Source organism: Tupaia chinensis, unplaced genomic scaffold (genome assembly GCF_000334495.1).
Source record: "Tupaia chinensis unplaced genomic scaffold, TupChi_1.0 Scaffold000133_1, whole genome shotgun sequence".
NCBI classification, from domain to species: domain Eukaryota; kingdom Metazoa; phylum Chordata; class Mammalia; order Scandentia; family Tupaiidae; genus Tupaia; species Tupaia belangeri.
This window is the reverse complement of record NW_006159602.1, coordinates 3442058-3457115: the sequence shown is the minus strand read 5'-3', so window position 1 is coordinate 3457115 and position 15058 is coordinate 3442058. Positions and strand designations below refer to the sequence as shown.

Sequence of the window (15058 nt, the reverse complement as noted above, 5' to 3'; positions counted from 1 at the left end):
TTTACTAATGTGTTTACTATGGGAGAAAAATACCAAAATATAGCTGTTTCTGAATGATGAAATTATGAGTAATTACTTAATTTATAGTTTAAAAATCTTTACTTGATTTCTGTCAATACCTACTCTCATTTCCCCAATTTAATTCTAAAGCCAAAATTTCAGTAGCTGGGTGGGGGTGAAGATGCCCTCTTCCTAAGTAGAGGAGGAAGTATGTAGGTGTATATGTATGTGTTAACAAGTGTGTATTAAAAAACATATATAGAGATGGATATATTTAAAACACGTACATGTGTGTATACACATAAAACTCCCAAGCACTATCCTTTGAGAATGAGTAGAGTTAGTGACATGTGAATTGTAAGCAGCACATCTCAGGCACAAATCTTGGCTCTTAACTACATGTTTCCACTAAAAGGTGGAGGAAAGGCTGGGCAAGGCAAGTAGATGAATTTGGAAAATCCTGTTGTGCCCAGGAAGTGAGAAAGTGCTTTTAAAAACAATGGGAACATCTCCAAAGGCAACAGGAGCCAACTCGAAGAGGTTCTCACTCACCCAATTTGGGACAATTTGAAATTAAAAAAACTTATAAACCACTGGACAGAAAGCCACAAATCCATATTTATATTAGTAAATTAAAACACTGGGAGCATGGTATATACACAGCTTCAAAGCACCTCCCCACACAATTTTGACAAAGGGGAACAGTAGGTTTTCAGTGGAGAAGCAGGATGGTAGTGCCTTAAGCAAGTGGTCAAACTGGACATTATCTGAAATGGGGCAAATTTAAATTGTGCACAACTAGATAAGAGGCAATGTGAACAAAGACTTGCATTTGTAATACTCCCAGCCAAAGAAGCACTACTGGAATCTAATCCTAAGGAAACAAAAATCCCTATGTAGGAACATTTTATAAAATAACTTACCTACAATCTAGAAAAGTACCAGTGGTCACAAAAGTCAGGGAAAGACTGAGGAGCTGTTCCAGTGTGAGAGACCAGAGACACTACAATCCAAAGCAGCACAGGAGTTTGAACTGGATCCTGGCATGACGTTACTGAGAGAATTGGTAAAACCAGAATTGGGTGTAAGCGTTAGATGATAGCAATATGTCAGTGTTAACATCCTAATTCTGACTGTTCTCCTGGTTATATAGAAGTCCTTCTTCTTGAAAATACAGAAGTACTGATGAGTGATGTAGCATCATGACAACAATGTATGCTCAAAGGGGAAAATTTTATTTGTACAATATTTATAACCCTTTTGTAAGTTCCAGATTGTTTTGAAAATTTTTCTTTAATAAGTAGAGTGCAGGACCAGCAGTTAGCGTAATGGCTATGTCGCTGGACTCCCATGTAGTTGGCCGCGGTTCGCGTCCCGGACCAGGTGGCTTAAAACTCACGCCAGGCACGTGTGTGTGTGTGCCCACAATCCTGAGAGGAGAATGGAGGAGAAGGGATTGCGGCGTGGCCATCCCCCTGGGGGGTGATTTCTCGCTTTCTGTCTGTCTCTGTCTGGCGAGCGCACACGCCCTATAGTCAAAACCTCCCGCCCCCCAAAAAAGGCAGAGTGCAGAAAACTAATTAATAGATTCTTATTATTAAAGAACTGATCAAGAAATTCAGTGTAACACATAACCTAGAAAACCTCATTTTAACTATGAACTTTCCAATCCCTGTGTCTACTCTGCATGTACATCTTCTTCAAAATTATTTTGGGTTTGTGTCATTAATTCCCCAAAGCTTTTCTCATGTATGACTTTCAAGACCTTATTTATGCATACAAACATGTACATGTATGCACATGTGTGCACACACAAACATCCTGGTAGAATAGTGACATATTCACAGGTGCTGTTCAGTAGAGAGAAGACATGTGAATTCTGTTTGTAAAATCAAATGAAAATGTAGCTATCACCATGAAAATAACTTCTCCCCCTTGTGGCAAAAATTAAAAATACACTCTCCCAGAGAATCCTAATAAGCACTTAATATTATTCCTTACATTTTCACATAATTCATGTGAATGTCTAATGTTATCCTTTCAAACAGTACGTAGTATTTGTAAACAATATACTTAGAGGTATTTTCAGTTTTCTTTCGAATAGCACTATCCAGATTCTATTAGGATAATATTCTTTATAGCGAAAAGCTGTACGTAGGTTTGCTAGAACTGCCATAAGAAAAGGCCAGAGTTTAAAGAAACCCAAGTTACCCACAATATAAAGATTAAAATGATAGGAAGGCAAAAGAGATAGGTTCATTCAAGGGTACCTGCCTATTTAAGATTTCAGGGCACCAGGAAGACTTTTCATCCATCAAATTTAATCTCAAAACTTTCAAAGTCTACCAGGAGAGATGAATTCCTTTGAGTTAGTTCCATCTAATCTTTATTAATACAAATGTCTATGCTGAAAGGGATAAGACATTTTCTTCATTTGAGATTGCCACTGGTGAAAACAAAGGAAGTCACTCTTCTGAGCTATAAGTGAAACTTATTCCAGATTCCTTCTACCATTCTCAACCCTCCACATATTTCTTCCTATTAAGTCACCATAATAATGTTATGTTTTACTGACCTTTCACTGAGTATGAAGTAATTTAAGTGGTTTTTGGAAGGAAACTTAATTCCAGTTTCAGATTTTTAAATTAAAAGTGGCTCAGTTGGATACTGTCTCTTAAATACAGTAATATAAATATTAGTATCTTGGCTAAAATGAATTATTGACAATTTTAATACATGTTGCACAGTACATATTAATATAGAAAAATACATGTTATCAGCAGCATAATGTTGACCATGTTCTAATCCATTCCACCTGCTCAAATATTAGTGCAAATAATTATATATTTGTAATGCATCACTGCTGTCTAGAGCAAATCTATGCCTTCTGAATAAATGACTTTCCTCTGAGGTTGTTTGCTATTTGGAGTATGATATGATACATTCCCATTTAAATTGGCTTTGTATGGTGACCCAGACTGCATGCACGCTTCTAAACACTTAGTAAATGAGCATGTGTATTTAATCACTTGTGTATCCCCCACACACACCCAAAGTAGTTATTTAATCATAAGAACTGAAGTTTACTGGTACCTACCAAATAACATTGATAAAAGACATGGATCCTCGTCTAAAAAAATGAATTTTGCTAAGCTCAAGGTTATTGACCTAGCTGTTCCGATTCACCAATTAAAATTCTTATTGTCTATAATTTCTCAGGTTTTCTGTCCCATGTAAAACTTGAAAGGTTGTTCCTCTCCTAAATTGGGAAAGAGAAATGACTGAACAGTGGTAGGAATAAAAGGGAAGAGTTAAGGAAATCTTAAATAGATTTAACATGCAATTTTGACTGCATGAAAATGACTTCCTATTGGTAAAATACTACATGCTTTTTACCCTACATTTTTACTCCAGATTTAGCCATTTAAAAAGTACCAGTACACTAAAAACAGTTACCAGAGTTGGCAAACCTGTGACACTTAAAATTTTGCCAACTTTATCATTCTTCCAAGGTAGAGTTGTCATTTACTTGTGTTATAAGACATGGTATAAATACCCAAACTCTCTCAAGTATGAAAATTATTAATCAGAAACAATTATATAAAATAGTGCTCACTAAAGATAACTTTGTGATGGACATATCTCTATTAAGTACAAATTTCATATTCATTTAAAATTTCATACCCCGATACACAATTACTTTAAAAACCAAATTTGAAAAATGTGGCTACACAATGGACATATTAAAAAAAATTCTAATAGTAAATTAGATACTGATCCTGTATACCAACCTCATACTCTAAACACTACAATGAGAACCAAATATTGGATTAAAAAGAAAACTAGATTAAGCAAAACTAAGAAACCTATCAAACAGTATGATATAATGTTACCAAATTAAGGAGAACAGAATATAGGGATAAGAGTGAGTGAGGAAGATTTAGGTTTCAATCTGAGCCTTTTACTAGCTGTAGACCCTGAGAGGTCTCCCTCTATTTGTGCCTTTGATCTTTCATCTATCAAATGGAAATAGCAGTACCCAAATCCTGGGGTTGGTTTGGGATCAAGTAAGATAATATATGTTAAGGACTCAACATACTGAGTGGGTCTTAAGTCAATAATGTTGCTATAATTACCTTTATTATACACACTAAAAGTTTAAAAACTGCTATTTTACTTCATGTAAAATTATTGAGCCTAACAATATGGATTGGTCTTTTCTCCCTAAGTACATAATGTCTTACAGGATAGACCTTAAGCAGAGAGCAGGACAGGAACTGAATATATTTAAACTAAATGGATGAAAGCAAAGAAAACTTTGTATGTCAAATTCTCCATGAAAAATCAGGAGAACTCAGTCTGCTTTTGGAAAACATCTCATACTTTTGAGAGACCAACAGGCAATAAGTAGGCAGTGTGTAGAATATTTTTGCATTTAAAAAAGTTAATCTTCCAGATAGAAACATTTTTAGTCACCAAAAAATTATGCACTGAGTGACCCCTGCTATCTTTTCTCTCACATAAAGTTCAAGCATGCCTTAATCACTACCTATAAACATGACCATCTTAAGGGGTTTTGTGACATTTCAGGAATCAAAATCTCTTTATCTGGATACCTGTAAATATTCATCACTAGAGGTGAGCAAAAGACATTTTAAAGAAGCAGTAAATTCTCCACTTGGAATTAATCTCTTGGCTGATAGTTAACTAGCTTCATTGCCAGTCAGAAGGCGCATACCAGAAAGATAATAAAATAACCTATATAATAATAAGAAGAAATAAAATAATCTATAACATAATGGAAGTTAACACACTTTAAATTCAATTTTAATTTGGGCCACCCTGTGGTCTGGTGGTTAAGGTGGCTGGATCCCACATGGCCAACAGTGTGGCTTGTATTCTGGACCAAATGGCTTGAAAAACAGGCCAGGTGGATGTGCATGCACGCCCCAAATCCTGAAAAGAGAGAGAAAAGAAGGAGAAGGGACTGAGGCATAATCAACCTGCCCTAGGGTGCTTTTTCACTTTCCTTCTCTCTCTGTCTCTCTCCACCTTTCCCTGGCCAGCCAAGTGCCCTCTAGCAAGTTAAAAAAAATTTTAATTTAACTTCCTGTATCAGTCTTTAAAATAAGGAAGAAAGGGCTGTTAGCCTTGGTGATCTTCAAAATGAGGTTGATAATTGTTTTAGAGTGATCAAATGTTATTTAATAATTCATAATGACTCTTCATCTGCTCTGGTAGACTCTCATTTTCAATATCATAATTTATAGAAGCTATACTTCCTTCTTAAACCTGTGTTTTATATTTCACATAATATACTCAAATTTTAGAAAAACAATTTGCAGTTATAGGACATACTTTCAACTTGAATACATTACCTAAATGTTTACTGTCAGTTAGCTCATGTAGAAATGCAGAATATTGCACATTCACCTTTTTTAATGTTAAAGTTACTAATGAACTTTAACATTATTATTATTATTATTGCAGGTTCACCTTTATCCATTATCTCTACTAAAACTTTATCATATGTATATGAAAAACATTTTACTTATTAGTCATCTCTTTGGAGCCATAAATTTTGGACAAAATTTTGTGATGGCTATAAATATAAAAATCTGAATACAAAGAATGCATATTGCTTCCTATAATACATTCTCTTTTTTCTTAAAGAAAGACCATAGGTTTGGGTTACATTTGTAATCTTGGCTATATGGTTAAGTACTTATTCAGCTAAAAAAGTGAAATCAATGCAATGAAAAAATAAGGAAAACCTTAAAATGTTAAATAACAGATTATTTATAAAATTCAATATGGATGTCATTAACATGTAAAAATAGAGTGAAATAAAAAAAATTCCAGGGAATTTGTTTATTGAGCATTAATGTCAACACTTCTAAATTAAGTATTCACTTATGAGTTTTCTTTGTCACTGTCCGATCAATGGACATAATGGAAAATATTGCACAGAACTCAAGCATGGAAATAATAATTAACAAAATATCGAAGCAACAAATATTTGCTTAACAGTTTAAAAACTAATTCAAACAAAATAATTTGAAGCGCTTCTCTGATCTGGAAGTCTTAAAATGTTATCTCATATTTTGAGATTTTTTCTTTTCTTATTTTTTTCTTTTTATTTTTTTTTACAAATTGACACTGTACAAAGAGTTCAAATGGCCAGTAAAACTACTGCCCTAAATTGTTGGCTTTAATAACAGAGGTATAATTTGAATTCACATCAGAGCTTTCTAAAATGGCAACAGTACAGCATATGACTTTCTCTAGTATCCAAAACCTGTTCTGTCTCTCCCTTGGCTAAAGAATAGAAAACTAGACAGCCTTCTAAAGCTGCCACAATGTCCTAAAATGTTTTGACAGAAGTTGGCATACTTCACTCTCCTTGCTTACCTTGATAACACTGAGCTAAAGAGAAAATGAAGAAAATCAGTCAATAGTAACTTAAACAGTTTTGGACCTGGAAGGTTTGGTAAAGTTGATGACCACTAAGAATCAGTTCTCCAAAGAAAGCAGTTTTCTAAAATAGGCCAAAACCCACACTAAAAAAAAAAAAAAAAAAAAAATGCCAATCATGACTTGAACAGAGAAGTTTATCCATTCCTGGAAGACTACGAACACAAGGGAAGTTGAAACAATACATATAATTTAGATGCACTCTTGTAGGGCAATTTCACAGAGTTTATAAAATAATGGCCTTTCTAAATTCTCACATGATATTTAAAATTTTATAAATGCTGTATGAATTATTTCAGAAATGCCTTGAAAAACAGGAATGACAAAACTAGAGAGATGAAAAGCAACAATTCTTTGGAAAGTTTGTCTCCACACTTTGAATATGTTATCTATCAATTTCCAATTCCTCTTAAAATAGAAGACTATCTACATGTTTAGCCACTCCATCTTACTCAAATTGAGCATTAAGAGAGAACTCGCAAAGGTCTGCACTGTTGCTAAACATTGTCAATATTTCTCATATGCACCAGTTGGCCTATACCTCACTTTTTTACTTCCTTTATATTAAAATAATGAATAAATATGGTCCTTTAGTCAAGGTCCTCCACCTTAAGTGAAATATAAAATACGGTAGTTTTATTAATTTCTTGCTAGAATTGGCTTTAAGTCTATTTACCAAATAAGAAATAAACTATTTTTTAAAAAAGGGCCAAACCCCACAAAAAAAAAAAAAAAAAAAAAATGCCAATCATGACTTGAACAGAGAAGTTTATCCATTCCTGGAAGACTACGAACACAAGGGAAGTTGAAACAATACATATAATTTAGATGCACTCTTGTAGGGCAATTTCACAGAGTTTATAAAATAATGGCCTTTCTAAATTCTCACATGATATTTAAAATTTTATAAATGCTGTATGAATTATTTCAGAAATGCCTTGAAAAACAGGAATGACAAAACTAGAGAGATGAAAAGCAACAATTCTTTGGAAAGTTTGTCTCCACACTTTGAATATGTTATCTATCAATTTCCAATTCCTCTTAAAATAGAAGACTATCTACATGTTTAGCCACTCCATCTTACTCAAATTGAGCATTAAGAGAGAACTCGCAAAGGTCTGCACTGTTGCTAAACATTGTCAATATTTCTCATATGCACCAGTTGGCCTATACCTCACTTTTTTACTTCCTTTATATTAAAATAATGAATAAATATGGTCCTTTAGTCAAGGTCCTCCACCTTAAGTGAAATATAAAATACGGTAGTTTTATTAATTTCTTGCTAGAATTGGCTTTAAGTCTATTTACCAAATAAGAAATAGTAAACTTTAAGTTTTACTCAAAAAGCAGATATATTCTGATCCACTCCTAATATCTACATAAAACATTTTATCATTTTAGTTCAGTTTAAAACATTTCTTGGAATCATATTATTGTTGTACCTCAGAAAAAATCTGATTAACCAACTATAGATCTATGCTTAAATGTTAACCTTTTGAAAAAGGCAAAAAATTCTTTAGGGAAACATAAAATAATTTGATAACAATCACCAGTGCTGAAAGGGTCATTAAAAATTGATGAATAATAAATGCAGTTTGGCTGTATTCCATGTATTACTAATGCAAAAACGGGATGGTAAAATTTCCAAATGGAATATGTTAAACAGGAACTGAAACACTGGTTAACATTTCATTTGCTTTCTGACACCAACATTTTCCCAGAATGAAAACAGTAACATGTAGATTTACAGAATTCATTATCTGTAAGTTAAAGAATGGAATTAGAACTCAACTTAGAGGGGAAAAAGGCAAAACAAAGATAGTGGTGTCCAAATTTCAAACAAAACCTGAAGGGTGAGTATGGCTGCTGTTTTCTTCCAGTAATTGTTCCATAAAATGTTGGCTATGTCGTAAGGAGTCTCCTGTGCTTTCTATCAACCGAGACCTGCTGAAGTACACACATTTGCTTTGTAAATTCAACCTCAGCTGAAGTGTCGAGCAAGGCGGGCAGATCTATAGTCAGCACGAAGTTGTACAAAGGAGTGAAGTATGTTCTTGTCCAGATTAGCAAGTTGTTCTCCTGAGCAGACTTGCTTTAAATTGTCTGGGGCAACTACCAGAAGATTGCAAAGTGCATGCAAAGTATCAAAAAGATGTAACACCATTGGAATCTGAATTGAGAGAGAGAGAAAAAAAAAACAGAAACAGAATAATTTCCAGTTTTAAAATTAGTTTGTAACTAAGTCAAAACTTACTAGTTTGGGATTTCAATATATTAGAATTTTTCAAAACCTCAAAAGCACTAAAACTCAAAGATTTCAGTAGTTATATACACTGTATAATCTTTTGAAGAGTCATACTTAAGTCTGTTTAAGTCTATAATTTGCTATAAGGCATATACACCTGCCAAAGAGAGACACAGAGAGAAAGAAAATGAAAAAGCATCCCCCATGGGGGAAGGCAATGCCTAAATTCTTTTTCTCCATGTCTCCTTTCAGTATTTTGGGCCTGCATGCACACGTGCCCAGTATGTTTTTCAAGCCACAGGGTCCAGGACTTGAACTGAATAGTTGGCCAGCTGTCTTAACACCACATCACCAGCTGGCCTTTCAATTTTTTTAAAAAAATAATAATAAATAACCATTTATACTTTGGTGAACTATAGGGTCATTGGAAAAGTCATGACACATTTTTGCACAGAAAAACAGAAAAAATATGTCATGACTTTCCAATAACGCAATAGAACTAGTTATTATTAATATAGCACTTTTCTTAAATAATTTAAATCTTTGGGAAAATTTCAGAGAAACATACATGAAGAAAGAATGCTATTTTCTTAATGCCTAACATATACACTATTAGTCATGGATGTCAATAAGGCCACTTGGACTGTGGAACTGAAATATGGTCTTGTCTAAAATAAAATACAACACAAAAAATATGCTAATACTGAAACATGACTGGGGGGCCAGCATGTGGCCTGGGTGGTTGAGGCAAGGAACTCTCACATGTCTGACCACTGTTCAAGTCCTGGATATGGTGGCTTGCTTTCTCACTTCCTCTCTCTCTCTCTAGTCAAATTAAAAATATAATAATAAACTAAAATTAAATAATTAAAAAAGAAAATATAGTTGGAATTAACACTTTTTCATGTAAGATGTATTAAATCCATTTCACTACTATATCAACAAGTTATAAAATCTTCACTCATTCTAAGTCAGACTTTTAATGGTCTGACTTATATTTCTGATTCTATTTTCAAACTTGATATTTACATATACATACCTTGAAGTCTTTGGCACACTTCCTATATTCAGCTACATCACAAATTGCTAACATGCCACCCATACAACTGTAGGAATATTGTTGAAGATGCTCATAAATAAGTCGATGAAAACGTACTCCAAGTTCCATTAAAACTGTATCTACATTCTTCCCATCCATAGAATTTTTAATCTTCTCCACTTGTTTTCTTACATAAGCACAGACTTTTACACAGGCCTGTAAAAGTTTTTCTATATTTATTATATAGAAATGTATATCAGCTTTGCTAAGAAGAAAATATATTTGGTTTCTCACTAATTTCTAAATATTAAAAAAAAAATTAGGGTACAAAGGACACACCAATAAAAAATATTAAAGCAGTAACATAGTAGATAGTCTCACTAGCAAACTGAATTGTTTTACTTACATTAGTATATTGAACCAAAACATTATTTTCATCTTCTGGTTTAAAATCTGTTTTCTTTTGTTCTGCAGCCAAGATATGCTTCATCTGCCCAATCATACAATTTAATGTCCTAGAAAGAACAAAATATAGTTGATTGATTTAATTCATTCTATATTTACTATTTTCTATACTAAATAAAGCTACGATTATTTCATTTCTTTTTTTTCTTTTCTTTTTTTTTTTTTGAAGAGGTTTTCGCTATAGGGCACGTGCGCTCGCCAGAGAGAGACATAGAGACAGAAAGCGAGAAATCACCCCCCCGGGGGGATGGTCACACCGCAATCCCTTCTCCTCCATTCTCCTCTTGGGATCTTGGGCACACACACGCCCGGCGTGAGTTCTAAGCCACCAGGTCTGGGACGCGAACCATGGTCGACTACATGGGCGTCCAGCGACATAGCCATTACACTAACTGCTGGTTCCCCGATTATTTAATTTCATATCACCATGAAAATATTTTGCTATGGGGAAACTTTAAATTAAAAAAAAAAAGTAAATTCCAGATCATAAAAGAGTTGTTGATTTTATTTTCTTTCTGCTCAAAACAGAGGGCAAAGATTCTTAAGAAAATATTAAAGATCAGGCTTAGAAGCCTAGTCACTAACTTATTCCTTAACAACTAAGAATCTTCAAAAGCAAATGCTGTATAGAGAATGTTTAGGAAAGTGAGATGATAAAGGATTTAAGAATGGCTAAGGTATAGAAGAGTAGGTAGGAGGAACATGAGTCTCACGGTCTGAGGACAATTAGGAAAAAAGACAAGTCATAAAGATCCTGCTGAGAAGTGAGGACACAGATCTATAATGATACCAATAATGTATGAGTTACGTGATGTTGTCCAACAGCAACCAGCTACCCAGTTAAAGAATAAAGAGACCACAATGACCCATAGTTGTGGGTTATAAAATAACTGTGGTTGAAGGAGATGGATTTTAGGGTAATTATAAGGGAGTAATTTAAGAGATATACCAAGCAATCTAAGCACAATAATGAAGTAAAGTGAGGAAAAGGATAATAAATTGGTATAAAATGAAAAGATTAATGGACAGAGGTCCTCCTGAGGTCAGAAAACAGGTAAATGGAGAATTGAAGAGTTAGAGAAACAGGAGGTTATAGGTATAGAGTAGGATTATTCAGGTTCAAGGTTTTTGATGCCAATGACAAGGGCCAGTGGGGCTTGGGGGTAGATAGATGAAACAGAGTTGATCAAGAAAGTGCATGGGTCACAAACATGAACATGGACATAAGATTATAGAATAATCCAAGACTTAAGATTGAAAGAAAAATTGTAAGACAGATGCCCAAATCCTCAGTAAATGTTTGGGAACTGACATAAAAATGGAGACAACAGCAATAAGAAAGGAAAGACATGAACCTCAAAGGCAAGGGTGTTCTGGTCTAATAGATGAATGCTGGTCTGAAAATATCAGTAAAGATGCAATGAATGCTGAACCCATTCATGGCCTCAGGTTACAAGGGTATGAGAAAATTAGAAAGTCACAATTAAGACACCTTTACAGACCACTGTGCTTTAGAGACAGTAACTGATGGCAAAGACTTTGAGATTAAAGCTTATTTATAAGGGAAGATGAAAAGAAGTTATTAAGAAAAAAATCTCAGAAAAATGAATTCCACATTCTTTTGAAAATTTAACATATCCTACCCTTCTTACCTCCCAAAAACGATTTTCAGGAATTCTGAGGCAAGGCAAGAAGAAGCAAGTTGTAAAAATGAGAAATTTAGGTTAGAAAAATATCACTTTTTGGGAGTAATACTTATATATAATGATAAGTAATGTGTATGTACACATTATAATAAAAGAAGTTCAGGGCATGTATACTCTAATGAGGGATCCTGAATAAAAAACAAAGGGAGATTATGTGCCAACAAACTGTATAGCCAGAAGTAATGGGTAAATTTCAAGAAACATACAATCTACCAAAACTGAATAATGAAGAAATAGAAAATCTGAACAAACCAAAAATGAGTAAGAAGACTGACCTAGTAATAAATTTTTTTTGGGGGGGAGAGATTTTTGCTATAGGGCCCGTGTGCTCGCCAGACAGAGAGAGACATAGAGAAAGCGAGAAATCACCCCCCAGGGGGGATGGTCACACCACAATCCCTTCTCCTCGATTCTCCTCTCGGGATCTTGGGCACCCACGCACGCACCCACACGCCCCCGGCGTGAGTTTTAAGCCACCGGGTCCGGGACGTGAACCGCGGTCAACTACATGGGAGTCCAGCAACAAAGCCATTACACTAACTGCTAGTTCCCAACCTAGTAATAAATTTTAAAAATTAAAAAATTTTAAAAAAAAAGCACAAAACTCCCAGCAAAGAAAAGCCTAGACTCAGACAGCCTCACTGCTTAATTCTATCAAATGGCAATTCCCAAATTCTTTCAAATGATAGAGACGTGGTGGTAGTACTTTCAAACTCATTTTATAATGCTAGCTATCATTATTGTGATACCAAAGCCAGACAAGAACAGTACAGAAAAGTCAAATTATAGGCCAATATCCCTGATGAACATAAAGATCATAAAAAGAAAAACTAGCAAACTGAATCCAACAGTGCATCTAAAGGATCATACACCATGATCAAACAGGAGTTATCCTTGGAATGCAAAGATGAGTCAACATAGGCAAATCAATAAATGTGATATACCACAATAAATACGATATAACCATCTGAAGAGATATATTTGGCAAAACTCAATATCCTTTCATGATTAAAACTCTCAGGTAAATTAGGTACAGAAGAAATATAACTCAACATAAAAAAGTTCATTTGACATAAGCACATAGCTAATATCATACTCAACACTAAAAGATTTTCCTCAAAAACAAAATAAGGATGCCCACTCTTACCACTTATATTCAACTTAGTAGAAGTTCTAGTCAGAGCAATTAGTCAAAAAAAAAATAAACGAATAAAATAAGAGACATCCAAACTGGAAAGGAAGAAATAAAACTGTCTCTGTTTGCAAATGGCATGATCCTATACACAGAAAATGGTACACTCCTAAATTTCATTAAACAAATTGTTAGAACTTGGCAGGACCCATAGCACAATAGGTAAATGATAGGCAGAGGAAGTCGGATTTTGCATGGCTGAGCAAAGTTCAAATCTGAGTCCCAGTGGCTTGAAAAACACACCGAAATACTGACAGAATGGAGAATCAGAATAAAAAGGAGTATAGCATGTCCTTGCCCCACTGAAGGGTGCTTAGTCCCCTCCCATGTGCAATCACCCACCTTCTGGCATTTAAAACAAACAAAACACCTGTTAGAACTAATAAATTCAGCAGTTATAGGAGATAAAACTGACACAGAATAATCAATTGTTTCTATATACTAATGATAAAATATCCAAAAAAGAAATTAAGAAATAATCATTTATAATGACATAAAAAAAAAAAAGAATAAAATACTTAGGCTTTAACCAAAATGGTAAAAGACTTGTACACTGGGGCCAGTCAGGTGGCGTAGTGGTTAAGGTGGTTAGATTCCTCATGGCCAACTGTACTGCTCAAGTATCAAATCCAGAGCCTTGGAAAATACGTGCAGTTGAGTGTGCATGCACTCCCCAAATCCCAAGACAATAAAGGAAAAGGGACTACAGCATGACCATCCCCTCTATCAGGTGATTTCTCACTTTCTCTTTCTCGCTGGCAGGCACACACACCCTACAGCAAAAACCAAAAAGACTCGTACACTAAAAACTAAAAAACATTACTGAAAGAAATTAAACACAGACAAATGGAAACATATTTCATGTTCACTGATTGAAAGATTTAATATAAAATGTCCATATTACCCAAAATAATCTATAGATAGATTCAATACATTCACTATCAAAATTTAAATGGCGGGGTCCAGCAGACGGTATAATGGTTGGGGAACTGGACTCCCACATGGTGGACTACAGTGCAAGTTCTGGACCTGGTGGCTTGAAATTCACATCAGGCATGTGTGTGTGTGCGTGTGTGTGTGCCCCCAAAATCCCCAAAGGAGAATGGAGAAGAGGAGACTGTGGTGTGATCATGCCTCCAGGGGGTGAAAAAAAAATCCAAAGGCAAAGCTAGAAAGTGGCATTGTGGTTAAGGCAGTGGTCTCCCACATGGCCAACTGTGGTTCAAGTCCTGGATCTGGCAGCATGAAAATCACGGTGGGTGTGTCTACATGCATGCCCAAAATTGCAGGAAGAGAATAGAGGAGAAGGGACTCTCCTCATCCCTCTAGGGGGCTGATTTCTCACTTTCCCTCTCACTGTCCCTCTCTAGTGAGCACACGCAGCCTATGACAAAAATCTTAAAAAAAAAAAATTCCAATGGTATTGTTGTTCACAGAAATAGGTAAAAACAAGGCTAGCCCTATAGCCTAGTGGTTAAGGGAGTTGGATCCCACATGGCTGACTGTGGTTCAAATCCCAGCCCCAGCAGCTTGAAAAACACACCTGGCACATATGCATGCATGTCTTAAATCCCAATAGGATAGAGAAATGGAGAGAAGATTGCAGCTTGACTATGCTCCACTGGGGTTTTTTTTTTTTTTTTTTTCCCTCTCTGTTTCTCTAACTCTCGCTGGTAAATGCACATGCTCTCTGACAATTAAAAAAAAAGGGGGGGGAAACTATCCTAAAATTTTTATGAGACCACAAAAGAGCCTGAATAACCAAAGCAATCTTGCATAAGAACAAACATTCTTGCCTTCAAAATATATGACAAAGCTTCAGTAATTAAAGCAGCACGGCTTTAGTAGCATCAAAACAAGCATATAGATCAATGGAATAAAATAGAGCCCGAAATAAATCCACAACTGATCTTTGATGATAGTGCCAAAAACATAGA

The 15058-nt window shown here is 34.9% G+C and overlaps 1 protein-coding gene across 1 annotated transcript in view; it reads right to left on the bottom strand.

Moving 5' to 3' along the window:
* Positions 1-7250: 7250 nt before the first annotated feature.
* Positions 7251-15058, bottom strand: part of EXOC5 (exocyst complex component 5) — a 60171-nt gene continuing 52363 nt past the window's right edge. The window contains exons 18-20 of the mRNA XM_006144872.3: positions 10165-10273; positions 9759-9974; positions 7251-8644 (exon numbers count right to left, since the gene is read on the bottom strand). Of these exons, the coding sequence (XP_006144934.1) occupies positions 8456-8644; positions 9759-9974; positions 10165-10273 (514 nt within the window). The 3' untranslated portion in view covers positions 7251-8455. The remainder of the gene's footprint in view (positions 8645-9758; positions 9975-10164; positions 10274-15058) is intronic.